Source organism: Urtica dioica, chromosome 3 (assembly GCF_054948205.1).
Source record: "Urtica dioica subsp. dioica isolate 48M chromosome 3, U.dioica_male_clone48M_v1_H2, whole genome shotgun sequence".
Taxonomy (NCBI): Eukaryota; Viridiplantae; Streptophyta; class Magnoliopsida; order Rosales; family Urticaceae; genus Urtica; species Urtica dioica.
This window is the reverse complement of record NC_142758.1, coordinates 49,770,686-49,797,718: the sequence shown is the minus strand read 5'-3', so window position 1 is coordinate 49,797,718 and position 27,033 is coordinate 49,770,686. Positions and strand designations below refer to the sequence as shown.

At 32.1% G+C, this 27,033-nt stretch overlaps 3 protein-coding genes across 3 annotated transcripts; 1 reads left to right on the top strand and 2 right to left on the bottom strand.

Annotated features, from left to right (window-relative positions):
* On the bottom strand, window positions 1–3,868 carry LOC149403532 (proteasome subunit beta type-5-like). Its single transcript, XM_089609642.1, has 8 exons — window positions 3,700–3,868; window positions 3,216–3,340; window positions 2,969–3,098; window positions 1,944–2,050; window positions 1,381–1,515; window positions 1,178–1,281; window positions 760–860; window positions 1–611 (listed from the first exon to the last, which is right to left on the bottom strand). The coding sequence occupies exons 2-8, from the start codon at window positions 3,327–3,329 to the stop codon at window positions 478–480; spliced, it is 825 nt and encodes a 274-aa protein (XP_089465768.1). The 5' UTR covers window positions 3,330–3,340; window positions 3,700–3,868; the 3' UTR covers window positions 1–477.
* A 10,349-nt stretch (window positions 3,869–14,217) lies between these two features.
* On the top strand, window positions 14,218–19,004 carry LOC149403531 (U-box domain-containing protein 6-like). The gene is made up of 6 exons (XM_089609281.1): window positions 14,218–14,475; window positions 15,214–15,314; window positions 15,538–15,723; window positions 15,818–15,925; window positions 16,212–17,359; window positions 17,906–19,004. The coding sequence occupies exons 2-6, from the start codon at window positions 15,264–15,266 to the stop codon at window positions 18,735–18,737; spliced, it is 2,325 nt and encodes a 774-aa protein (XP_089465407.1). The 5' UTR covers window positions 14,218–14,475; window positions 15,214–15,263; the 3' UTR covers window positions 18,738–19,004.
* A 471-nt stretch (window positions 19,005–19,475) lies between these two features.
* Window positions 19,476–21,341, bottom strand: LOC149403530 (uncharacterized). The gene is made up of 2 exons (XM_089608713.1): window positions 21,192–21,341; window positions 19,476–19,838 (listed from the first exon to the last, which is right to left on the bottom strand). Exons 1-2 carry the CDS (start codon window positions 21,339–21,341, stop codon window positions 19,476–19,478), a joined length of 513 nt encoding a protein of 170 aa, XP_089464839.1.
* Window positions 21,342–27,033: the final 5,692 nt, after the last annotated feature.

Genomic DNA, 27,033 nt, shown 5'->3' with positions numbered 1-27,033 from the left:
TTGAATATTATACGATGATATGCAATTATATTTTCTCCGATTAAAAAAAATACAAAATGTAGTTTATTTGGAAGCCTACAATCTATCATATATAAATCGGCGTACTATATCACTAACTTCATCTAAAAAGTAATCAACCCGATGGTTCGGATACAGGTTTCGCATTCAGTCGCAACGTACAACGAGTCACATCGAGAAAAACTTCTAGCCTGTTAAAGTCTTCAATCTTTTTCACAAAACCATGCTCAACGGACACTATTATAAGCCAGATGAAATAATATTCCCGGGAAAATAAGACATAACAAACCAGGAAGAGATTCATCAACATCTTTTTCATAGTTGGTTACCAATTCATTGTAAATGGTAAGATCTTTACGGTGTAAAATAAAGAAAAAATAAATTCTGCCGTTCTACAAGAGCACAAACAAGGGTCGAGAAATAAGCACCGGCTTTGGAGATTCTTTGACTCGGATTTGATCAAGCGGTGGCGGTGACTTCGGCCATTTCTTGCTCTACAGTCCCTCCTCCGGTGACAGGGTAGTAATGGTAATGAAGCTCTCCCACATCATCTCCGGATAGCTTCTTCCATCCACTTGGCCCCACGTAATACACTATTCACCATAACCCAATAATAACCTCTCATCACTTCACCCATTTTCACACACACACACACTGATATATATATATATATATATACACACACACACACACATATATATATATATATATAGAGAGAGAGAGAAGAGAGTGAGATATTACCGCTAGCAACTCCACCACTAGCTCCGTCACGGAAAGTGGCGTGATAGATAGCTCTTCTAGCCAACTCAGAAGCTTCCGCGACTGACATGTCATAACGATATCTAAATGCAGTGTATATTATATATATATATATATATATATATATATATGTGAGAACTCTCGACAAAATTTTGAAATAACAATAAAAATAAATAAAAAATTGTGGAGGTGGTGTATTCCATTACATAGCATTGGTGCAGTATTGCAACATACTTAGCACGTTTCATTTTATCAGAAGAATGCCGGGCTATTGGTTGTTGGTTAGTATTTGATTATCATCTATCATAACACGTTGTTTCATAAGGCGAATTTAAAGTTAATACTAAAAAAAAAAGAAAATGACGACCAACAAACTTTTGTGAACAAAAACGACACATACCCATCGTCAAGCACACCATAAGCATAAGGTGATCCCGATCCAACCGAAAACCGTGACCCTTTTAGCCTTCCTCCCTCACTGTCCACATAGTACAGTCCCGGACCCTGCATTTCATCATAAAATATAAAAAAAATATATAAAAATTGCGTTTTTTTTAGTGACGATAGAACCATCAATGCCATAAAGGTTTCACGTTAGGCTACCGTCTCATCCCATCCAGCTATCATTGTTCCAACAGAGAGACCCATCCCGCGGTACGAGTACAGAATGTTTGCCAACAGCTTCGACGCCCCTGTCACTGAAATTCTGCGCTTGTTCGCCAATTCATGTAGACGGCACTATATACACAAACACAATTCTCTATCAGCAATTATAATCTAAAATAGAGAGAGAGAGCATGTTAACAAATGTTGTAGTGCGTCTCACTTGAGAAGAAGTTACCGGACATAGTTAGACAGAAAACATACTTAAGCTTCCCACACTAGAAAATGAAGTTGCTTGAATTCTGCTAATTGAGGAAATAACCTTCCGGATAAAGAACTTTAATTGTAAACGACCATTGTAGAGTTTCCTTTAGATTAATCATTCAAGACTCTTTTTTTTTTCCCCCGCTTATGCTTCCTTATGCCAAAAATCCATTACAACAGGATATAGAAAAAAAGCATAATATGTAAGCCAACGAGATGTCCCATTCATAGAACATAAACTATCGCCCACAAATTAGGGTACAACGAAAATCTATAAGCAAGCAAAATCTTAAAATTACCTTGCTCCCAAGATTTCTGTGCCAAAATTGGCAATCAGCAGCTCCTCCAGCCATTGTGCCAAGCATGTAAGGATTAATTTCAATGATTTTCTTCACAGATTGAGATGCTGAAAAAAATCAAGTTAGGAGGTTACATCTGATCTCATCTTTACATTAAATAAGATTGGTTTACGTTCGATACCAAGAAGAGCATACCCATAAAACCAAGCAATATCAGAACACGTGTAAAAACACACAACAGTTCCATCACCAATCAATTTCTATCGTCAAACTCCGAAAATGTAGAAAAAATATAATGAACTAGATGCATGGGTGATGCACATATAACACGAAACAGCTATCGTTGACCAGCATTATACGATTCAGTATAACACGCGGTCTTTTGTGTAATGTTTCATATCGAACATTACACTAACAAGGTACCGAACCACTTATAATAACTATCCGGAAAGGTTCTGATCAGAACCTGAATCTTTCATTCCTCACAAAATAGGAAAATACAAATTATTACAAGCTTTTGCAAGGCCTGTTCTCTCTCCCGGGAAACATCCCAATTTTTCACTCAATAATTCCCATTTATACTATGTAATTGCTTTAACTAACTATTAATTTCTAATTACGATACTACCCTTAAGGTCCTAACAGATTCATAGTACCTTAATTCAATGAATATTGTACCTATAATCTGATAGACAGCGAACACTAACTTAGGCAGTTCTCTAGGTAATAGCAAGACTAACATGCTAGATAGACAGCAAGACTAATTTCGGTAGCTCTCTCGGTAATAACCTATAATCAGATAGACAGCAAACACCAAGATAGATAATAAGCAACAAGTGCTTAGCTAACAAGCTATTCTAGGTAGTTATTACAAGACTAACTAATCGCCATTATATTAAGACTTTTTTCTATCAAGCCCTGAACCAAAACGTATACAAGAACAAAAAATAAAGACAAAAAAACTTGAAACAGACAACTAATAAGAACGCTACTAATTAACACCAATCCAATGCAAGAGAACTCACAAATATAGCCGCCCATGCTAGCCCTTGAATCGGCGGCGACCATAACACCCTCCTTGAAAATGAAGGCGAGAGTGGTCGTTCCCTTTGCCGGTTTCACCATCTGGACCGCGTCTTTCAGAAACACATCAAGCTGAAACAACCATAGTAAGAGAATTTTTAACACCCAATCAAAGCACAAACAAACAATCACATTGTCATCGAAAGACCCAGTTAGTGAATATCCGGCAGAGAGAATAAACAAACTCACGTTGACGTTACTCGGAAGATCGAACGACGGAGCGGCAGAGAGTTCGTCCTGGAACTCGTTGCTTGCTCCGAAGAACGAAGCAGGTGATTCGAGTCCACTAGTGTCAAACTTCATTACTTAAAAACCTGCGAACAAATCGTACAAAATATCTCAAATCAGCATAATTTTCACACTATAACTGTCTAAAATGACTCGCAGATTCACAGAAGTCCGAAATTTATGCAAATTAGTCGGACCTCGTTCAAAATCTCAGTTCGAAAGCGATTCAATCTTTTTTTCAAAAAATTCCAAAAATTAACGGTTTGCGATATTCACTAAATAATGAATTCGAGAAAACTACGTCGACCAAAAAAAAAAAATAAGATCAAACAGAAGTGTTGAATAGCTCGATTAAAATCTAAAGATGAGATTGGTACGAAACCCTAGAAATGGAAAAAAAATATATATATATGAATAACCATGAGATTCATTAGCATGAACATACCTTGTCGATGAGTGGAATCGATACGGAACAAGAGCGAAGATCAGCCCAGAGAGACAGAGATCGAACAAAGAAATTGAAAGATGAAACCGAGAAATCCGAAGCTTTTGCTTTCTGAGTATAAAGCAGATAAATGAAGTTTCTTGTTCTACAGGTCAGTGAGTAAATGGGCTCTGAACTTTTTTCAGTTTTTTATTGGGCCTTAAAAAATTGAAGGCCCAATACTGGGCTAGACTGTATGAGGGCTTAGTTAGGAATGAAATTCATGGATTAGGTCCAAAGCCCAGGGAATTTATTAATTTCAATGATTAGGGAAGAATTAAATGTTGACTTTTTACTTCTCCAAGTCTTTTTAGACATAATAGTACTAATACTCTTTATTCTCAAAGTGGTTTTTTCATGCAAAGAATGTGGACACTCTCAAATGTCACATGCTATCCATGACCCACCTGTACGACCTATTTATAAGTGTAGGTCCTAGTTATTTGAAAAATAAGTTAATTTAACCAAAAAACAATATATATATATATATATACAGTCCTTACTTCTTACTAAGCTAGAATCTTAACTAGGGAATCGTAAGTATTGCACAATAAATTTTTAAGATAAGGTCATTTACAGATTTGCTTTTAAAATATTATCTTGAGTGGATTATAGACTTCATTCTAATTTTTTATTTTTTTTTCAATTAAAACTTGATCAATTTTTAATTTTACCATGTTTTAAATATCACATTAAATATTTTTCAACAAAAAAATCGCATTAAAACGTATTTATGCATTAAAGGTCTAATGATTCTCCTAGTCCCCTACTACAATTCTTTTTTATTTTAAAATCTCATTTTTTTTAGCTAATTAGAATCACGTTACTCTTGTGGTCAATCATACCAACTTTATCAATTATGGACCAAGTGAATTATGAATTCCTAGCCATATTAATTCCTTTTGGCACAATTTAATCCTATATTAATTTATTGTCACTACCACATAAATGAAAAAAAAATGATTTATAATTTATATTTTTTTTTCTTTTGTCACTTGGCACTAGAGTCCATTTATACAGATAGAAGACAACCCATCGAAATTTAAATTTTTATCCTGTGGCTCTAAAGCAGTTATAAATTTAGTTGTCCGACAAAACTTGATTTTTTCACTGCTCATTTGGTGGCCATGCTTAGGTAAGATTTTTTATGTATTCTTTTGAAAACAAAGTGAATAATCATGACAGTCAACGCGAAGCTAAAATCTGTCTGTGTTTTTCATTATTTTTTATTAATAAATAAATAGAAACCACCGACGTCAACGTGTCAATTATAACGTTGTACTAAAAAAAATTAAGCGACGTAATTTTATATTTAAACCCTTTTTTTTTACATTGCCGTTTACTTTTCACCAATAAACATGGATTGCACATTTTGTTTCTATTCATTATTCATGGCCATCAATTTTTTTGTTTTGTTTTGTTGTTCTATTATTTTGAGTGAAGAGTTTTAGAATACCCACCTTGAGAAACACCCACCTATTGAAATGATTACGATAATGATGGTTTTTAATTCAAAAGATTAGATATTCGCAGGAATTTTTGTTGTTTTTAAAATAGTTAACCACGTTTTTATTTTAGTGACGTTTAATATAATTTGTGGCATAGGTTAAGAGAGACCCCTCCAATTTCTTTTCACCTAATTATTTGGTCCCTACTAAATAATTACCATCTCTCAACCAAAAAAAAAAACAGTGTGGTAAGATGACTTGTTTCAAAGACTGTTAAATGACATTAATTGTTTATATAAGGTTCAATAATTGAGCTAATAATTAGAGTTTTTAATTGGTTGGAGGATAAATTCTTTTGTTGCTGCAAAATCCAGCCGTATGTTGGATGCAAAATAAAAAATGAGATTTTGAAACCTAAAGATGTGACTCATTTTGTCGATATTGCTTTTTTTTTTTAAAACGAATTAATGTGTGATATTTCAAAATTTGATGTCTCGTTTCACACTTTAAATTAAGTAAGATATTTTAAATTTGATGTCTATATATCATAAAATATAATATAAAGATAAAAGGCTCACACCTATTTTACTAACGATTTATAAAATTGAGAACATGATTGTACAACACAATAAAAAGATAATTAAAAGTTTAATATACAATGATGTCCCAAATACAACGATCATTTACACGCGGTCATTATAAGTAAGACATCAATGCTCAAATAATAAACCACTTTACTCTTCACACACACACGCTGGCGAAAAAAAAAAAATTATATTCCGGATAATCATTTCATATATTACATGAACAATAAATCACATGTTTTCACGGATATTATATCACTGCATTTAAAATGGATGATGCTTAGTTTTAAGCCGTGAGCTGAAATTTTCATCATTTATATATATATATATATAACTTTGATCTAAAACTCGTTTGATTGTCCGATCAATCAGATTTTTATCGGTGAGACTTAACTACACTGTAAAATTTAATTTTCAAAAATAATTTTCACTCTCGAGGTAAAATCTACCTGTTAAATTTTGTTTAATCTCAGGCGATTATTTAAAAAACAAACTGTCACATAGTATGTCCAATTAAAATTATAGTTTAATTATACAAATATAAAAATTATAACCCAACATATAAAACTAAAAAAATTGGCATTCAATCACCTATGGCTTTCTTAAATAAATTCAATTAATCATTGTAGTAAATTAAAGTTCATCAAAATTAGTTTTGGTCTAACTTTTTTTATGAGTAATTTAAAAAGCTCATGATTGTAATGGATAGTCTTCTTGAGTAAATTAAGCAAATTGTCGTAGTGGGTTATAAACAAAATACTACAAAACATTACGTACATATAAGTTCCATCGACAATCATTTATTAACCTTTGTTAATTGGTTTTAATATGATAAGTAACTAAATTTACTTAAGAAATAGATTGATTGTTAATTGATTTGTGGGTGTATTTGTGCTCATTTATGCTATTCTTTAGTTTAACATATATATATATATATATATATATATATATATATATATATATATCTATCGGTAACCTTTATTTTAAGGATAAATTACATAAATGCCCCCTGAACTTTTGACCATTTAACAACGTGGTCCGTACTTTTATTTTTCTTACAGCGTCGCCCTTGAACTTTGACAATCTTACAAACTTAGTCATTCCGTCAAATTTTGGGAGTATATTCCGTCTATTTTAACTTGTGTAATAACTTGAATATTTAAAATTACCTATATATCCTTTATTTAATTATTTTATATTTAAAATTAATAAATTAAAATTAAAAAATTTCATTTTTCATTTTGTTTGTTGTCTTTTTTAATACTTTTTTTATACATTTTCATTATAATTTTTTTTCACGATAATAGAAAATTAATAATAAATAATAATTCATTTTTACAATTCATTTTTATTAAAAATTCATATTTTACATAATTATTTTATTTTTATTTATTTTTTTATATAATAAATAATAATTTTTAATAATATTAAATCATTTTTTTTAGGAATATAATATTAAATCATTATAAAATCAATATTTTTTGTTATTTTACAATTTTGTCCCTGTTTAAATAGTCACATGCCAATCACATGGGAAAAAATGGATGGATTGTTGAGAAAAATAGACGGAATGACTAAGTTTGTAAGATTGTCAAAGTTCAAGGACGATGCTGTAAGAAAAATAAAAGTAGGGACCACGCTGTTAAATGATCAAAAGTTCAGGGGCATTTATGTAATTTATCCTTATTTTAACTTGTATATATATACGCAAGTCATATTTTGTTTGGTTCATATGTAATTTTAGCTTTATTACGGAATGTGTTTTAAATGGTAATAACTACTTACTTTTTTTCTATAATTAAATGTAATAAATACTTCAGCAGTTTCCTCAAACGATCACTCAGTCCCCACCAAACGAAAATAGTGGAGGTTATTTTGCCAATAACTTCTCTAACGATTCAAAACCTAAATATTGTAATGGATAGAATACTTATTTATTGTGTTAGTTGGTTTAATGAGGAATGACATATTTGCTGAATCCAAAAAATAGTTGAGCTATAAATATTTTCAATAAGACAAATTACTAAAAGTTTTTTTTTTTGTTATGATCGTGCCATGATAAATAATCAAAAGTAATAAATAAATATAAAAAATCACGATAACATTTTCTCATTTTCCACCAAAAGAGTAATTTTTCCCAAAATGCCACCATCTATGTCAACAATATTGACATTTATTTTTGTCCTTCACTATGAGATGTCAACATTGTTGACATAGATATCAACAATGTTGACATCTCGGTGACATTTTGGGAAAAATTAGTCTTTTGGTGGAAAGTGGAAAAATGTTATGAAATTTGTTGTAAATGAACCAATTTCTCTTTATATTATACATATTTGTGATTGCTTTGTACAAAGTTTGGGTTAGTTAGGCTGTGGATATTGGCTTATACCGGCCATGGAGATTGAAATGTTCGGATTCATATTAGCAGAGAAATAAAATTATTGCATCTTAATTATTGTCATGCAATGAACGTAACTGAATTATTTTTTTATGTTTTTAAAATTCGGGCAATACACACATTAGTTATTCCCCGACAATTTATTCTAATGAAACAAGTGGAATGTCAAGCAAAAGAGCGTCCCACGTGCAATTCATAGACGTTGACGTGTACGGGTTTTATTATTATATTTTCGTTGTATATATTATTATCATAAACTAAGCATAAAAATGGATTTAACAAATTTGTTCAATAAGGGGAAAAAAATTATTATAAACTCTCAGTGCAATCGTTATTTTCAAAACGTTGAAGAACCAACCACCTTATGGGCTCATCGGTCAAACGGTGTTACATCATTTTCTTTTTTTGTTGAAATATCAAATTAGAGCGCCATAATTATTTTTATATATTATCATGAACGATAATACAATAGTTTCATATACAAGCGAACCTAGATCTTTTTATAATTGCTAAAAGTTGACTCGGATCTTTAAAAGTCTTGTGATGTGTTCCTCCGAACTTAGGAATGCTTATAAGTCAAGAATATCTACTTGTGTTCAATTATTCATTTTCATCCAATATGAAAGCGTGTATGGAAAATTCATTCAGTTGCTTTGATTTTTTTTTAGCAAATATTTGTTGTAACTTGTAACTAGTCAAAGTTTCTTTCTTTTTTTTAGATTTAGCCCAAATTTTATTTTATTAAAAAAATATCCCATCATATTTAAGTTAATGAATTAACTGTTCAATTATTTAATTAATTTAACCTTGATAAGCTATTTTCTTAATAAAATGAAACTTGGATTAATGAGATAATAGTCTAATTGCTCCGTTTTTTAAATCATATGTTTTTATTTTCAAAGTTACCTTGATTTTTTAAAACTATAATCCAACAATATTCCGAGTATATTCTCTTTTGCTATTTTATTTTTATTAGTTTTTTTAAAATATTTTTTTAACTCAATAACAAACATTTTTTTTTACATGTTTCTACAAATTTTCTTGAATGAAAAATATTTAATTTATTGTGCTAATTTGACGTTGTTGTACTTTTTAAAGAGGCATTTTGGCGGTTGCTTTCACTTGTGAAATTGAGTATATTCATTGAAAATGTATACATTTCATGAAACTGGTTACATTTAGTTTACATGTTACAACTTATTACTTTCAGTTATACAGATATTTACATTTTCTGTGATTTTTTTTTTTTTTTGCGATCTGACATAGTTTTCATTTTTTGAAATGTCTAAAAATGTAAAAAATAATAATAATAAATAATGTAAAGAAGTTCAGATAAATGAAAATTGGTAAAAGCGTAAAAATAGTAATTGAATACTTTTTTTTAATTTGCATTAGTTATCCTTTTATTTTCCATGCTTTGCTAATCGATAACTCTAATACAATAACGTTAACCATAAAAGTTAAGTAAATAATTCCGAAGTGAAAAATGAGCAAATTAAAAGTTAAAACAGTGAACGAGTTTTTTTTTTAAATAAGATCTTACATGGTTGAACGAGAGAAAACTCAGATCCATTCAAAACATGAAAATCACAATCATTAACATCAGTGAATAGATGTTGAACCTTTATAGTTTTAATAAATTAAAGCAAACGCACAATCACCAACCTTGCTTGAATCATAGTGGATAATCTGGATGGTGAATAAGATGCACAATAAATAAATACAATAAGGATAGAAAACGATATCATAAATGGACGACCAATTTAAACAAATGCATCAAATTAATTGATGATTAATTTCGAAAGTTATATTATTTAACAAGCCCATACATAGTTCACAAAATGAAAACAAAAAATAACCAATAAAATCGTTTGGTAGGTGTTATCTATCTCCTGTGACATAGTGATATGTTGTGCAAAATATTTGCGTTAGTCATAATACGAGTTTGCATTATAGATAAAACTATTGTGAACATTGTGCATTTTGGTAGTGTATTTCGTCGTAGTTTTATTATTTTTGTAGTGTATTTTGTCATACCTTTATACATTGTAACATTTTGTTTTTGCGCCGTAATTATCTAATCAATTTCAAATTTGATTTTTAAGAATTAGTTAACGTTTCGTTTATTTTGTAAATTGGCCATTTACCAAAATTCACCAAAATTAACATATAAAAATTGTGGGACAATCATATAAAATATTATATGATTAACGATGTCATGTCACTAAATATGACTAAATTTTAAAAATACTTAAAACATTGATCAGATTACAAATATAAAGTTTTAAGTGACTTAGTCCGTAAGATTTTTCTTTTTTAACGACTAAGATTCATTATAGAATACAACGAATTTGTAAGCGAAATTTCTCGATAGAAGAAAAAAAACCACATGTATTACAAAACATCGCCTCTAAAGACCGGCTAACCTATCTAGCAATAAAATGGCCAGGCCTCATTACCAAATCAAATGGATAAAATTAAAATTGAATACAATAATTTTTTACGTAACCCTAAACTATCAATGGTCGCTTTATTATCACCCTCAACACGACTTTCCGCGCAAACTTTTGTCATAAAGACACTGTAATAACTCCAATCACCTCAACTTCGATAGTCGCTTTTGTAGTAATCGTGCATCGCCAAATTTACAATATCGTTCCAGCTCTTTTACGCATCGCTATATCCATCGATGCTTCAAGGAAGAAAATGTAGCGTCAACATTGACTTAATTTTACCAATATTCATCCAATTGTTGCCACCAACGCTTAAGTACGTATCTTATAAGACCCTTCACAACCGTGATCGCGTTATTTGTGACAAAACAAACAACTTGGTGCCATACAAACACGTAGTTTATACTTTAAGGATTTTATAAACGTCACTATTATCAAATACAATTAAGTAGACAAAATTGTATTTACTTGGTAATCCACTGCATTATTAGTTATTGAATAGTATTTTAAAGTATTTTCAAATGATCATAATTAATAATAAAGCAGCTTTCTAATTCATCTTACAATGATTAAATTTAATGTCTTAATCAAGCTTTTACATTTAAAACTTACAAACATAACATTCAATATCAATTTAATTCTATATGCTTTAGAGAATAAGTAAGTGTTTGGATCTCATATGTTATGGACTCAATTGTATTTGAAAATTGAAATTTGAAGATTTAGCAAAACAATTTATTTTTTATTATATTTAGTTTTAAAATGTGAGGGAATTAGATTCAAAAGTACAACGCGCAAATTGACATACACTTTAAATAGAAAAATAGTTGTTTGTGATAATTTATTGTGGCGACCAGATAATAATATTTGTTGGTTCATTTTCATCTCCAATTGGGTAAAAACTACAGATAAATCCGGGAATTACGGATCCATTGTGGGCCCACGAGGTAATAGTAAATGAAGGGCCTGTCAAAATCAGTGATTAGAAACATTGCCACGTGGACGATTGATAAGCCCACGATCTCTTTCCCTATGGAGACAAAATTGCTGATTTCTGTTTCCGTACTCTTGCCTGGGGACATCAGCATCTGAAATAAAATCGATTTACAATATTAATTGACGAATTTGTCCTCGTCGATTAAATATCTCCACGTAACGCTCTTGTTTTGATGCCACGTGTCACGATCTGACTCTGACTGTATTCATAATGTTTTAAAACATATTTCATAAAAACGACGTGAATAGTAGTTCTCTAATTTAATCAACCAGAGAGAGAGAGAGAGAGAGAGAGAGAGGAAAGTGGAATCTGACTAAAGAGTCCACATTCACATACCTTATTATCATGCTTGAGGCACCAAACTTTATGATCTAAATAATTTATATATAAATGTTATCTTATTGTTTATGTTTTTCTACGTGTACTGCACAATCTATAAATATTTTAAAGTATGAACCTGAGATACTTTTTGTAAAATACTAATAATGCTTCTTGGAATTACAAAACTCAATCGAGGGAAATCAATAAAATATGTGTTTGTCTTGGTAAATGCATATTGAACTAATATACATTATTAGTCTTATCCTATTTGGTACTATATTTTTGTTTTTTTGTTTTCCTTAAAAAAAATTAAAAAAAAGTTTTTCTACATCTCATGGTTAACTATCTTGACGTCAATAACTTTTTGTATTATTCTACGTTTTATTTATTTTGTTTTTATGAGCTTTAACTATTCTTGAAAAACAGTGGCTCTTGATTGAGGAAATACATCGTCTCTTTATTTGACTTTTAAGTTTAAAAAACGATCCATCAGAATCAATTTGCGAAGTGAAAAGTCAATAACGACGTCAAACACGTAATAGGAATCTTTGGAAAATCAGTATAGAATAGATCATCATAGTGGGTTTCCAAACTAAGGAAAATATTAAAGGTAAAGTGAAATAAGAATGAAACGACAATTTAGGCAATTATAACTAAATTCCTAAGAGAGTGATGTGATAGTCTTTGGTGCTTATAGTCCACCTCATCTTTCATTACTTTTTGAAGATATTATATTAAGAAAGCAACTTTTGGAAGGTCAAAATGGGGATTATATTTTGTTAAATAACCCGGTATTGAGCGTGTAATTACAAGTTCAAGCTTTTGAGATTAATTAATACCGTAGGGATTTTTTAGAGACTAATTTATTTATTCATTTTAAATGTCTAATAATTGACGATGATCCTATACTAGTCCTTATAGTATTGCCAAAGATTATGTGTTGTCTCTCCCAAAATATAGGAAAACTTGCCATTTCTTTGATGTTTATTTCTTAAATATGGCAATTTTCTATAGGTGTCCAAGCATAATCATGGAACGTGTGTAATGAGACTAAAAATAACATTTTTATTTGGCAAACCATATCATGAAAAATCGTATTTGTCCATTTGCTATAATGTATAGTTAATGTCTATCATCATGTTCGTTTGGATGTAAACTAATTGCTTTTAAAAAGAGAGAAGGAAATTAGTAGAAGTGCTAATTTAACTTTTTAAAAACATATTGATAAATACAAATTCTTAGTGATTTTTTTTTAGTTTTCTAATATACGATTAAGGGATTAGACACCGATTTCTCTCTCGGTGATTTTTTTTTTTTTGAAAATCTCTCTCGATAATTTATGTATCTACAAATGTAACTTATTTTTCGCGAGGGTATAATTTTTCTCGCATGTCCATAATTTATTTTGTCTTAAATTTTTTACGTTAAATATGTTCGTTCTCGAATTCGTACTCATTTTTTTTCATTGTCATTTATTTATCATAATTCCCTAAAACAACTCAAAGTATTTATGTAAAGTCAAATTCAAAGAGTATTACAACATCATTTGAGTTTTGAAAACATACATAAACAATATGATAAATTGATACTCCTATCCAATACCCATCCAAAAAGATATTGAACTATTCAAATGTGAAAAATATTTGGATTTGTAATATTCAACTAAAAAGAGGACAAAAGATTGGGCAAATGCAAGCCAAGTCATGTACACAAATCAAGTGGAACAACTTTATTTTTTTTTCATAGTCGTTTGCACATCTTCTTATTGGTATGACATCATAAGATTATGCTCTAACCAAATCTTTGCTTTTACCTATAAAATGACTATGTTTCCAATACCTATATTTATTAATCTATGATACTAATTAGTGTAGAATAGCATAGACAATCACATAAACTCTCATGTGCAGCGGAATAGTGGAGAATTTCAAGTTGCCCATGAATTAAAAGTTTAAAAGTTAGAGCACACATTAAAAAAAAAAAAAATGCTCTAAAGGGTATTTTAGTAATTTTTGCTCATTTATGACAGATCTGCTAACCGACAAAGTTGGGGGTCGGCAAATGTCGGCCGGTGAACCGGGGAGACAATAGCGGCGAAATTATATATATATATATATATATATATTTTTTTTTTCTGACAAAAAATTATATTTTATTAATGTAAATCCAGTAATTAAATAGCTTTATTAACATTATAAATTTTTATTATTATTTAAAATTCTTTTGTCTCCTACAATAATAATAAACTCGATATTTTCACATATTCCTTGCCACATTTCACATTTTCACAGAAAAACATTTCACCAAAAGAAAATCCAATCTCACCTCTCTCTCTCTCTCTCTCTCTCTCTGCGGAATTCTCTCTTCGATTCGAATTCGAGCTCTGGAAATAAATCTTTTAGCTGTAATGAAACGAAGAGTCACAGATCAATGTAGAAACTTTTTCATTCCGTTCGTTTCTCGGAAAAATTTCGTCAATGTTATTGTTTTATGAATCAACCTTCGTTCTTCGTTCTTCTTATTCTCCGTTTCGGTAATTTTCTTTCTTTCTTCGTCGATTTAAACCCTAGATTACGCAGTCTCTGTCATGTATTTCTGTAATTAGCAAACCGAAATAATACAGTCTGTTTTTTCTTCTTCTTCTCCGTGTATAGTGCGATTCGATTCCGTGTCTGAATCGTATTAAAGCGCTTCGCGCGTTTTTGGTCGATTTGTGCTCTTGCGTTTCGAATTTCGTATGGAAGTGGTTGTAGTTTTTCGAGATGTGTGATTCAGAGACAAAAACAAAATGATTGATTTCTATCTTTGCTGTTAGAAATCTCGAGGTTTTGTGTTATTTTCGTTAGGTGTTTTGATTTTTTAATTGCCGCCATTGTTTTCTCAAACCTTGCTTGTTGGTCTACTCCGGATCAACAACCGAGTATATTATTTTATAATTATTAGTTTCCATTAAAAAAGGGGTTCAAATATTTCATTTGTTTTATTTATCCTCATCAACCACTCATTTAAAACATGAAATTTCTTATCGGTTTCAATAATCACCTATAGAAATGGGATCCTCATGACAAGTTTGAAACAGTAAATTGCACGGATTAGAGCTTCTTATTCACTAATGATTCAAGGCAAAGCCATGATTCATTGGCAAGGTCACTTGATTATTCACACATATATGAATAAAAACCATAATCTTTATCGTCGATTTTTTTTTCTTTTCTTCTTCTGTCAATATAATAATTATGTCCTGCTTTTTTTTTTTTTTTCCTGACCACAGAGAGTATAGGTATAAAGTTGCATGAGCCTTTCCCATTCTGAGCTCAAGTCATGGATGTTATTGATGTCGAAGAGAATATTTTTACAGCTAGTGATGCCAAGGTAAAGATCTACTAAATACTTAATTTTCTATTTTCAACAATCATTGAATGTCTTCAATGACTTATTTAATGTGTGAATACATGTTTGGGTTTGAAGTTTGAACTCAATCTCGAGTCTGCTACGCCTATGCCCTCAATTCCATCATAAATTCCAAAGCACACGCCATATACGTATACATATATATATAATATTATAATTGACCTGATTTTTGTTTATTTTGTAGTTACATGGAGAGATGTGCAAGACACTTTCTGCAATATATTGCAGAATCATGTCGATTTTTCCTTCATTGGAAGCGGCTCGGCCGAGGAGCAAATCCGGGATTCAGGCTCTGTGCGCGTTGCACGTAGCGCTTGAGAAGTCAAAGACTGTTCTTCTACATTGCTCGGAGTGTAGTAAATTATACTTGGTAGGTTATTATTCGATCGGTGTGTTTTCGGCTTTTTATTTTTTCTTTCCTTAACCAGTATTGTATGAATCAACTGAACCCTTTTCTTTCGCAGGCCATCACAGGAGATTCGGTGCTGTCGAAATTCGATAAAACGAGATCCGCTCTCGAAGATAGTCTTAGGCGTGTGGAAGATATTGTTCCTCAATCTATTGGCTGTCAGGTTGGATTCATTTTCTCATCGTATACTTCAGTACGAATAAATAAATTCCTTCCTTTTTTAAGAATACTTCGTTGGTGCGTAATTAAATTCGTATCGAGATGGAAATACTCTCCAAGAACCAAAGTACTTGATTAATAAGATTTTATGGGTGGAGTAATGAATAGTAGATAGTTAAGGTGTTAATTTAGAAAAACTAGAGAATGAAAAAGAGTTTATATATTACCCGGAGCTCCGAAATTATCGAAATTCGCAATAATAACACCTCTGAAAACTAATCTTCTTTCAGATACAAGAAATCGTGGGTGATCTCGAGGGTACAGTTTTCTCGGTCGACCCATTGGAGAAGCAAGCCGGCGATGAAATAATTGCGCTTCTACAACAGGGCAGCAAGTTTGACAACTGCAACGACACGAACGAGCTCGAGTCGTTTCACCAAGCCGCCACGAAACTCGGAATCACCTCTTCCAGGGCAGCTCTATCGGAGAGACGGGCTCTCAAGAAACTGATCGAGAGAGCGCGGGCCGAGGAGGACAAGCGAAAAGAGTCCATCGTGGCCTATCTTCTTCATCTCATGAGAAAGTACTCGAAGCTTTTCAGGAGCGAATTCTCGGACGACACGGATTCTCAGGGCTCCGCGCCTTGCTCTCCCACCGTCCTCGGCTCCGCGGATATCGCCGGAGCCGGAGGGAACGGCCAAGCCTTCGATCGCCAGATGTCGAAGCTCAGCTCTTTCAATTTCAAGCCGAGCAACAAGAAGTCGGATCAGATGCCTCTTCCCCCGGAGGAGCTGAGGTGCCCGATATCTCTGCAGCTCATGTACGACCCGGTCATCATCGCCTCTGGTCAAACCTACGAGAGGATTTGCATCGAGAAGTGGTTCAACGACGGGCACGGAAATTGCCCCAAGACCCGGCAAAAGCTCTCGCACCTCTCTCTGACCCCGAATTACTGCGTCAAGGGTCTAGTCTCTAGTTGGTGCGAGCAAAACGGGGTCATGATTCCTTACGGTCCCCCGGAGTCTCTGGACCTCAATTACTGGAGGCTTGTTCTTTCCGAGTGCGAATCCTCGAACTCGAAGTCCGTTGGAAGCAACGGATCTTGCAACAAACTAAGTAACGGGGTCAAAGTTGTTCCTCTGGAAGAAAGCGGTGCCTTGAGAGAGAATGACGTGAATGGGCACGGAATTGACGAGTTTGAGACGTACGACGATCTCTTGACGGTGTTGAGCGAAGGAGATTTGCCGACGAAGTGCAAGGCTGTTGAGAAGATAAGATCGTTGCTCAAGGACGACGAAGAAGCTAGGATTTACATGGGCGCCAACGGGTTTGTCCAAGCACTTATGGAGTTTCTCGACTCGGCTGTTCGAGCCGAGAACGCCGCCGCTCAAGAAAGCGCTGCCATGGCTCTCTTCAATCTCGCAGTCAACAATAACAGGTACGCTTCTTTCGCCCCGAGTTGTAAAGACTCAGAATTCACTGTTTATAAAGCTAATTTTTAATTTACCATAGTTCTTAGGTTAGCTTAGTAACCCAAGTAGAGACCCAAAAGGGTAAAATTCTAATTGAATACAGCATTGAGAGATTAGACTCTAAGTGACAACAATTGTAATTATTAGTAGCGGAGCTGTACAATTTTTTTATTTTTATTTTATTTTTAATATTTATGTTATTTTTCGTTATTGAATCTAGATTCTGAAGGTTACAACTTTGGTTATATTGATAAGACCCTGAATCTTTCATTACTCACAATATAGGAAAATACAAGATATTTCAAGCTTTCGAGAGGCTTTTTCTCTTCCCCCCCGGGAAACATCTCAATTCGCCACTAAACAATTGCCTCAATTTCCCTTCAACTCTCTTATTACTATACTACTACGTACTGCCCTTAATGTCCAAACAAATATCTACTAAGCCCATGAAGCGTATAATAATAATAATTTTTTTTACTATAATTGGTTTTGAAATATTGTATACATTGCAGAAACAAGGAAACGATGATGTCATCGGGGATAATTCCACTACTCGAGGAAATGACCTCGTCGACGCACTCCCACGGATTCGCCACAGCCCTTTACCTAAACCTCTCTTGCCTCGAAGAAGCCAAGCCCGTCATCGGATCATCATCGCACGCCGTCGCTTTCCTCTCGGGACTCCTCCGAAAAGAATCGAGCACGGAAACCGAGACCCAGTGCAAACTCGACGCCCTCCACGCCCTCTACAACCTCTCTTCGGTCCCCTCGAACGCCCCGCACTTGCTCTCCTCGGGGATCGTCGCGGCTCTCCAAGCCCTCCTCGGCTCTCTCGACCGCTCGTGGACCGAGAAATGCCTCGCGGTCCTCCTCAACCTGGCCTCGACCCAGACGGGAAAAGACGAAATGGTGTCTTGTTCCTCTTCGCCGGGCCTGATCGGGGCTCTGGCGACGGTGCTGGACTCGGGCGAGCCGGCCGAGCAAGAACAGGCCGTTTCGTGTCTGTTGGTTCTGTGCAGAGGCAGCGATAAGTGTAGCCTTATGGTTTTGCAGGAAGGGGTTATTCCGGGGCTGGTCTCGATATCGGTGAACGGGACTTCGAGAGGGAAAGAGAAGGCTCAGAAGCTTCTCATGCTGTTTCGGGAGCAGAGGCAGAGAGACCACAAATCGTCTTCTTCTTCCCTGGAAGACGAGGAAATGGGTTCTCGAGGCTCGGCCTCCGAGGCGGTTGTCTCGGCGGACGGGCCCGAATCGAAGCCCTTTTGTAAATCGGTTTCGAGGAGAAAGATGGGCAAAGCTTTCAGCTTTCTTTGGAAGAGGTCATACTCTGTTTCTCAGTGTTGAAATGAAACCAGCCTCTGTTTTTTTTTTTTGGTTCCTGCTATAAAATGTAAAGTCTTAGTCTTTTTTTTTTTTTTTTTGGGGGTTCACTTTCTTCTATGCTCTTGTCTCATGGGCAATTTTTTTTTTTTTTTTTTGGTTATTAAGAGAGGAATGTACAGGCCCTTCTTGTAAGTTATTAATTTTTCTCTTCTTTTTGTGTCTTTTGTTTTTCAGTTAGGAAATACGTGTATTATGAAATCATAATTAAGGCTATAGATTTTTGCGTTATATATATCTCTCTCTCTCTCTCTCTCTCTCGCATTTATTTGGTGACAGCTTTTTCTCTTCAGCAAGCGATCAAATATTCTTTGCGTACATTGTTTTGTTATATATTTGTATTCTCCAATATCTATAGATATAAAATTGTTCGCTGCTTCTACTGAAAAAGCTCTTTAACAAAGTTGAGACACTTTTATGGAACAACTTTGATATATTTTATATCTGCGTAGGGTCAAATTCGTCAATCTCTTCTCTTCCAGAAAAGAAGTGGCTCTTTCACTTTTCTTCGCACTAAATTGTCCAGTCATTTCAATTTTCAACTAGGTTGGTAAATAGCCACGGTAGAATAAGATACATAGAATAAGATTTCTCACAAACATAGTAAATAACATAGCCATAGATTGCGGAAAATTATATTGAAAGATAGGCCAAGATTATTTCTCACAAGCATAGGAATAAATTAAATTTTGTTTTTTTTAATTAAGTTGGTCCCGGACCTCCAAATTCCACGAGGCGGTTTATATTCCCCACGGAACCGTAGTCAACAGCCTTATAGAATTGGACATTATCATTAATAGCCACGGTGTTTTGGGGATCATGAAATTTGTAGTCAGCGTTGAGAGTCTCGGGATTAATGTGATAAGAGTTCTCGAGTCTTCCGTTCGGGAAAAATCCGGTCCCCATTTGTGGACCTTTCTCGCCCGAAGCGCCCTTGGCTTTGCCACCCCATTCCACATATGTGGCAAAGTCAACCAAGTCCGAAAATACCACTCGTGGCCAATACCCGATTAACATGTCATCGGGCCCAAATGTTAACCACCAACATTCTCCGAAAAATTCCACCTAAACAATATTACACATAGTGGTATTAAGAATATAAGCATGAAAAAATGTCCATTAGGTATATAGTCAATTTAAATGTTTGCTTTTCCAAAGTAGTCAACATTTCGTAAATCTTAGGTAAATAGTCACTGCATCTTATTTACGCTTATTTACATGCGTATATTTACAAAAATACCCATAAATACCAAAAAAAAAAAAATTGAACTTATTTATAGATATTTTTGTAAAAATACACTTGTAAATAAAATGCAGTAGCTATTTACCTAAGATTTACGAAACGTTGGCTATTTTGCTAAATCCAAACGTAAGTTCGCTATTTTGCTAATTTTTTGTAAAAAAAAAACTAGCTTTTTTTTTTTTTTTTTTGCTAATATTAATCAATGAATATAAAAAGCTTCTCAAATTATTCTATTATATTTCCCTTTTCTTTTTATCTGCATATCTTAATGTACGTTATAAATTCGCCACCATCACAATGAGCTTTTAGGAAAAGAAATCTTCTAAAATTGCTAACTGTTTTGCAAAAAATTGGTTGTATATAACTACTTAGTTATTTTTTTTCCTTCATATTTTTGTTGTATATCTAATTAGTTGATTTAGTATATTCATTGAGTAAGCACAGATTAAAAATAGCTAGAGCACAAATAATATATTACCCATTGAATTTTTAAGTTTATTTCTTTAAGATCCACACCGGGTATAGAAACATAGTTGAAAGCGAAACCTAGAGGAATATTTTTGTCGACTTGAACAAATTGGCCGCAACTTAAATCATAACAAGATTTAGATTTGACCTGCAAAGGAGAGATAAACAAAGAGTGTCAGAGTGATTTTTTTTTTTTTTTTTTTTTTTTTTGTGATATTACCTAAATTGATAGAAAAAAATGTTGCAAACTCATATGAGATCTTACCTCAGTATATACATATAAACGCGGCCGGGGATCTTTATACGTACTAGGATTCACCTGAGACGACGACGAGAATAGTAACACGATCACATTATGTACTTCTTGAACCTTAAATCTAAGATTTAAATAAAAAAAATAACATTAAAAATATCTATTTCTTGTTCAATTGTATAGATGATAGAGATAATGACGGATTAAAAAGATCACACAATTTTAGACTAACAATATAAAAACGATAAAAAAATGGGGCAAAATTACAATTTTCAAAAGTTCAGGGGTCATTTGCCTCCGCCAATGCCAATGTATAGAGACAAATAGTAATGTATTAAAAAAAAGTACACTTTTTTGTATTATTTTAAAAGCTAGGATTATATTATCTAAATATCATGTATATATAGTATATTTCATATAATTATATTTATATATAGTATAGATATAAAAGTACCATCCATCCAGCTTCGATTCTTTCGGGACCGTTTCCCACGGCCATTAGTCCGAAGCTTTGTTGACGAGGAGAGACATTCGGGCCATAAATGCTCAGATTCGTACGAGCTCCGACATACTTATTTCCACCGAAATTTGCCGTCCCTACCATGGCTCTATATGATAGATTATCACTAACATACTCTCCTTCTAAATTATCTTCCTTTTTAGTCCTTCGAATCGGAACTGTTCCTATTGGACATCCTCCGTCTGGTAGCCCTACCGAAGTATTACTCCGTCGTAAGTGAGACTTCTTAATAAAATCTTTATGATACTGCCCACATTTCAAAATAAATAAATAAATAAATCATACGCGGAAACCGATTTTGTACTTATGTGTCAAGTATATTTATGTTCAGGGCCGGAGCCAGAAACAAAAATCAAGGGGAAAATTTAAATGATGGTAATTTTTGCATAATCCCTTAAAATAACAAAATTATATAGTACACTTTTGAAGAGCGTGGTTATTTATACCACACATATTTTGGTTGAACCTTTGGCATATTTATAGCCAATAGTAATATTTATAGCCAAAAAATTTAATTTTACTTTTTTTTTTTCTAGTGACAAGAAAAATTATTGACTAAAGCAATGATAAATAAAATATTGGGAAGGTAATAATTTATTTTGATACATTAATTACTTATTTATAGGGTCTAAAGTACCTAAAAAAATGAATTATATTGAAGTGAAGAAATGTATTGAAATGAAAACTATAGATGATTAACAAACCTGATATTGAAATGTGTGGTTTTGCAATAGGGGATTATTGAAAGCCGGTTGTTTGAAGAACTCCACGCAATCGTACAGATCTCCAAAGTACTATAACATATATATCCATATTATAATTATTAGTAGAAGATGAACAGCTTTGAAATACCGTTTAAAAGTATATTTAATTTGTCATATCACTCTATGTAATTATTTAAAAAAAAAAAAAAAAAAGACACAACATACTTGTATCGTCTTGAGCTTCTTTTCAATATCCGACTTTTGTTTCAATTTCAGACTTTTCCTGGGAAGTCCTTCACACTTGACACAATTGAACAAATAAAGCTTGAAAATAAAAAATAGCATAATCATCTTCACTCCCATGATTTTGACCTAATAAGAAAACGATTTTAATAAAACATGATATGAAAACAAGAAGTTTTATGATATTCATGTACATATGTGGAAATATAGTTAAAAAAATTGATAAAATAAATCTTACTTGGAATCGAAAATTTTCAAGGCGTGTTGGACCGTTCAATTTGATGAGGCAGAAAACGCTCCTAAACTTGAAAAAAAAAAGTGCAAATGAATAAAAGATAAAGCTTCGTTTTTTTATAGGCTTGAAAAACGTAATAGGACATGTTATTTTTTATAGATATGAAATGATTCATTACTTTCCTATGTGATATCAGTTTAAAAATATGTTCGAGAGTGAATCTTTGAATTTTGTTTTTGAGATTATAAATTAACTCACTATTTAAAGTTGCAGCAAATTTGCACCATATTTGCTGCCTAATAAATGTAAAATTCAAAATCACTTTCCTTTTTTAATAATCCCAAACTCTTTGCATTTTTTTTTTTTTTTGGTCATTAAAACCAAATTTGATAGTCATAATCCGTAATTATAAATTAAACGTAACGGAAAAAGAATCATGGTTTTTTCTTCAAATATCACGAGAAGAAAGAAATTAATGTATAAACTTATTCAGGAAAACAATCAGTGTATAGCTATCTTACACATGCATGAATAAGATTTCCATTTTCATCATGAATTTGTTAACAAAAAAAATAGTAAATAATAATAATAATAATTATTATTATTATATATATATATATATATATATATATATATATTTTATCGAATCCAGTTGATAAAGGTTTATTATATGCATTAGCTAAGTTTTTCATGTATGAGGAATAGTATGTATTCATATCATTTTGGCAGATTGCGTTCTCATGTGTTTGGATTTTCGTATACTAATGTGAAAATTATGATTGATGGTTCTTTTTGTTTTGTGTTGTTGTTGTTGTTTTTTTTGTTTTTTTTTTCCTGTTTATTATTTATTTATAAGAATTATTACAGTATATGATTACTAAAACTAAAAATAAATCATGAAATGATGATTATCAAGTTATATCTATATGAAGAGCGAACTTTAAAAATGAATATTTAATGTGGATATAGGAGATTTCATTACTTGCCTCATCAACAGTAATCCAAAAGATCTTCTGTTAAATATTTTCTCATTGAGGCCACAGAAAAAAGAACATCTAATTATTTGAAAAGTAGCTAATTTCAGTCTCCGGATATTATGGCAAAGACATTAATATAGATATTCAAATTTTATATTTATATGCAACATATTAGTTATAAAGGTGTTAGTATATATAGATATTTTATCAAGCATTTACTTTTCAAGAGTTTTTTTTGCAATGGTTTGCGATGAAAATCAAGAAGTTAAAGGTTTTAAATGGTGTTCGTCAACAATGACTACAAAAAGAGTCGATGTTGCTATTAACTTCAATGACTTCCAATTATTTGTAATTATCTGCTATAATTTTCAATTGTTTGCGAGCATTTACGATAAATATCACGGTTTTAAATGCTTCTAGGGTTTAGGGTTTAGGGTCTAGGGTCATTTTTGTCCAAAAAATGATTAAAATTCTAATTTCGTATATTATTAAAATAACGAGTTCAATTACGATATTGTACTACTTATAAGGTCTATAATATGAAGTCTCTCTCTATCTATACATACGAGAGAGAGCATGTAAATAGGAAATAATTGATGACATAATGTTAGAAATGAGATTTCAAAGATAGACCATGATTATCTTTTACAAACATATATATAGGAAATAAATTATTACAAATAAAAAAGATGAAGTAAATTAAGTTTTTGGTCCCGGACCTCCGAATCCCACAAGGCGATTGTGCAAGAGACCATAGTAGTACTCCGCCTTGTAATATTGAGCGTTATCATTAATAGCAATGGTATCCTTAGGATACTCTAATTGACCGGCGGCGTTAACAGTTATGGGACTTCCATGGTACGCGCTCCACAGTGGATCCTCTTTCGGAAATAATCCCGAACCCATCTCTGGACAGCTCTGAACCGACATGCACTTAACTTTGCCACCCCATTCGACGTGCGTTGCAAAGTTAGCCAAGTCTGTAAATACCTCTCGTGGCCAATACCCAATTATTACATTTTTTGGTCCCATTGATAGCCACCATTGATCGAAAAATTCCGACTACAATAATATAGGTCGCAATTAGATTATAAGTAAAGGAATTAAGTAAATAAAAAAAAAAAAAAGTAGCGAAAGATACATATTGGTGGTAATATTAATTGGGAAAATTTAAAAAGCTTCTAAGTTATGAAATTATATTTCTCTCTTTTACCACTCTATCAAAAACAGGTCTTATAACTTTCTAAAATCCCTAAATTCTACCTAAGTTACTAACCTTAGCAAAATTTGGCCATATAGTTATTTAATTCTGTTTAAAGGAATAGATACAAGATAAAGCTTTGTATTTTTGTTAAAAAAATTCATTCACGAATTAATTAAAAAATATAATTCAAATTAGCTAGAGCACAATATAACGATAAGCGAAGTGTAGTACCCGATGAATATAAACGCTAAGAGGATGAATTTCTACGCCAGGTACAGAAACAGGGCTGAGAATAACACCAAGAGGAATACTAGGGTTGACCTGAACAAATTGGTTGCAAGTTGAATCATAACAAGACTTATTTTTGCCCTGCACGGATGGTATAAAAATGTGGGAGTGATTAAATATTACCATAATTTAAAAAAAAATTAAAAATAAAGAAGTTCATCAACTCGTATAAGACTTACATCGGTATACACATATAAACGCGGCCGAGGATCATTAGGATACATCATAGGGTTCACCTGATGAGCACGGGAGTATATTGGTGAGATCATAATATATCTACATGAATTTTAAGGCATCTACTTATTTATTTTATTATGAAAAAAATATATATTAGATTTACTTATTGTGGTATTAGGAAAGATGATAGAGAAGGACATAGTAAAGGATACTATATAGAAATGAATTAATTTGATTTAAAGATAAATTCAATGTGTTTATAATTTTTAAAAGCTACGAATTTTTTTTCTTCATATGATCTATGATTTATGTATGGGAGGACTTTTTCCCAGGAATGTTTTATTCTATTTTTATTACTATGATTTTATATTTAAAAACAAGTTTTTTTTAATGACATACTTGTCATTAAATGCAATTTTTCATGAAATTTGTTATCATAAAAGTGTAGTAAAGCATTAAACTTTTGGAATAATTTCTTGTTTTAAAAATATAAATAATATTTTATATACAATATAAATATAAGTATATATAACACACCATCCATCCAACTTCCATTCTTTCACGACCATTTCCCAAAGCTAGTAGTCCAAAACTTTGTTGATGGCTAGAGACCTTCGGGTCATAAATACTCACGTCGGTCATACCTCCATAGTACTTGTTTGGAGAATTTTGCGTTCGAACAATAGCTCTCTGTATTATCACTTCACATAAATATTTGCATACATTGGATAATTTACTTTAATGAAATGTAGTCAACAATGTAGACTCATGATTTGACATCAAGGTCAAGTGGTATGTATGATGAAAATATAAATTTTTTAAATATTTAAGAGTGCAAAATAATTTTTTTAGGAGGGGCGAGATGAGAAAAATTAACCATAAAAGTTTGGACTAAAAAAAATATATATAAAAAAACTTAAAAAGAAGTATTAAAAAGATCGACGGGGGTACATGATACAAATACATTTTAAGGTTGGTGGTGGAACTAAAATTTCAACTTAGAGGGAAATATAGGATAAAAATATAAAGTTGTTTAAAACTTCAAGGGAGTAATTTTTTTTTTTTTTTTTTATTGGAGGGGCAAACTATTTTTTTTTTTTTTTTACTAACAATGTTAACAAAACTAAAAATAAAAAAAATTAGGGGTAAAAATGCTATGAATTTAGTAACGTATAAATGCCCTTGTTAACAAAAACGTATAAATGCTATGAATTTAGTTACGTACATACTCAATTTCACCGTTTATCGAGCGATTGTATTTTTCTACGCGACCTTCATTTTTAATCCGTCGAACTGGAACGGTCCCATTTGGACATCCTCCATCTGGTAACCCTATGACCCCAATCGAGTCATACACTTCATTATCGGTGCGAAAAGACTTTAAACTCGTCTGTCAAACATATTTATATCAATTAAGTAACTAGTGTAATTAATGTATGTTGAAATGAAACTATTTAGTAACTAGCAATTAACCTTGTTTTCAAATGTGTGATTTTTCAATAAGGGATTATTGAAAGCTGGTTGTTCGAAGAACTCCACGCAATCGTGTAGATCTCCAAAGTACTGAGATAGATCAACACTGTAATTATTAGTAAAAGAAAATGTGTTTCTAGCTATTTTTTATTATTATTTTAATGTGATAAATACAAAATAGCTACATAAAATGATAATAGAATCATAGACATACTTGTATTGTCTTGGCTGGTGAGTTTAAATCTCTTATGCACTTAACATGGTTGAAAAAACAAAGCTCCAAAGCAAAAACTAGCATAATCATCTTGATTCCCATTACTTAACGAGGCCTAATAAGAGAATGGTTCAATGATATTACAAATAACTGTGAGAATAAGACAAACTAGTAAAATAAAAATAAAAATGTATTCTAAATATTAATGTCATACACTTAAATATAGAAAATACAAATATGATAAAATACTCACTCGAACTG

Bases quoted from the DNA above. Each gene is read 5' to 3' on its own strand.
- LOC149403532 (XM_089609642.1), bottom strand. From the start codon at position 3,329: ATGAAGTTTGACACTAGTGGACTCGAATCACCTGCTTCGTTCTTCGGA. The intron at 3,099-3,215 runs GTGAGTTTGTTT...TGGTTGTTTCAG, and splicing joins ATCTTCCGAGTAACGTCAAC to CTTGATGTGTTTCTGAAAGA. The intron at 861-1,177 runs GTATGTGTCGTT...CACTGCATTTAG, and splicing joins TATGGTGTGCTTGACGATGG to ATATCGTTATGACATGTCAG.
- LOC149403531 (XM_089609281.1), top strand. From the start codon at position 15,264: ATGGATGTTATTGATGTCGAAGAGAATATTTTTACAGCTAGTGATGCC. The intron at 15,724-15,817 runs GTAGGTTATTAT...TTTCTTTCGCAG, and splicing joins AGTGTAGTAAATTATACTTG to GCCATCACAGGAGATTCGGT. The intron at 17,360-17,905 runs GTACGCTTCTTT...TATACATTGCAG, and splicing joins CTCGCAGTCAACAATAACAG to AAACAAGGAAACGATGATGT.
- LOC149403530 (XM_089608713.1), bottom strand. From the start codon at position 21,341: ATGGTAGGGACGGCAAATTTCGGTGGAAATAAGTATGTCGGAGCTCGT. The intron at 19,839-21,191 runs GTACTTTTATAT...AATATTGTTTAG, and splicing joins GAATCGAAGCTGGATGGATG to GTGGAATTTTTCGGAGAATG.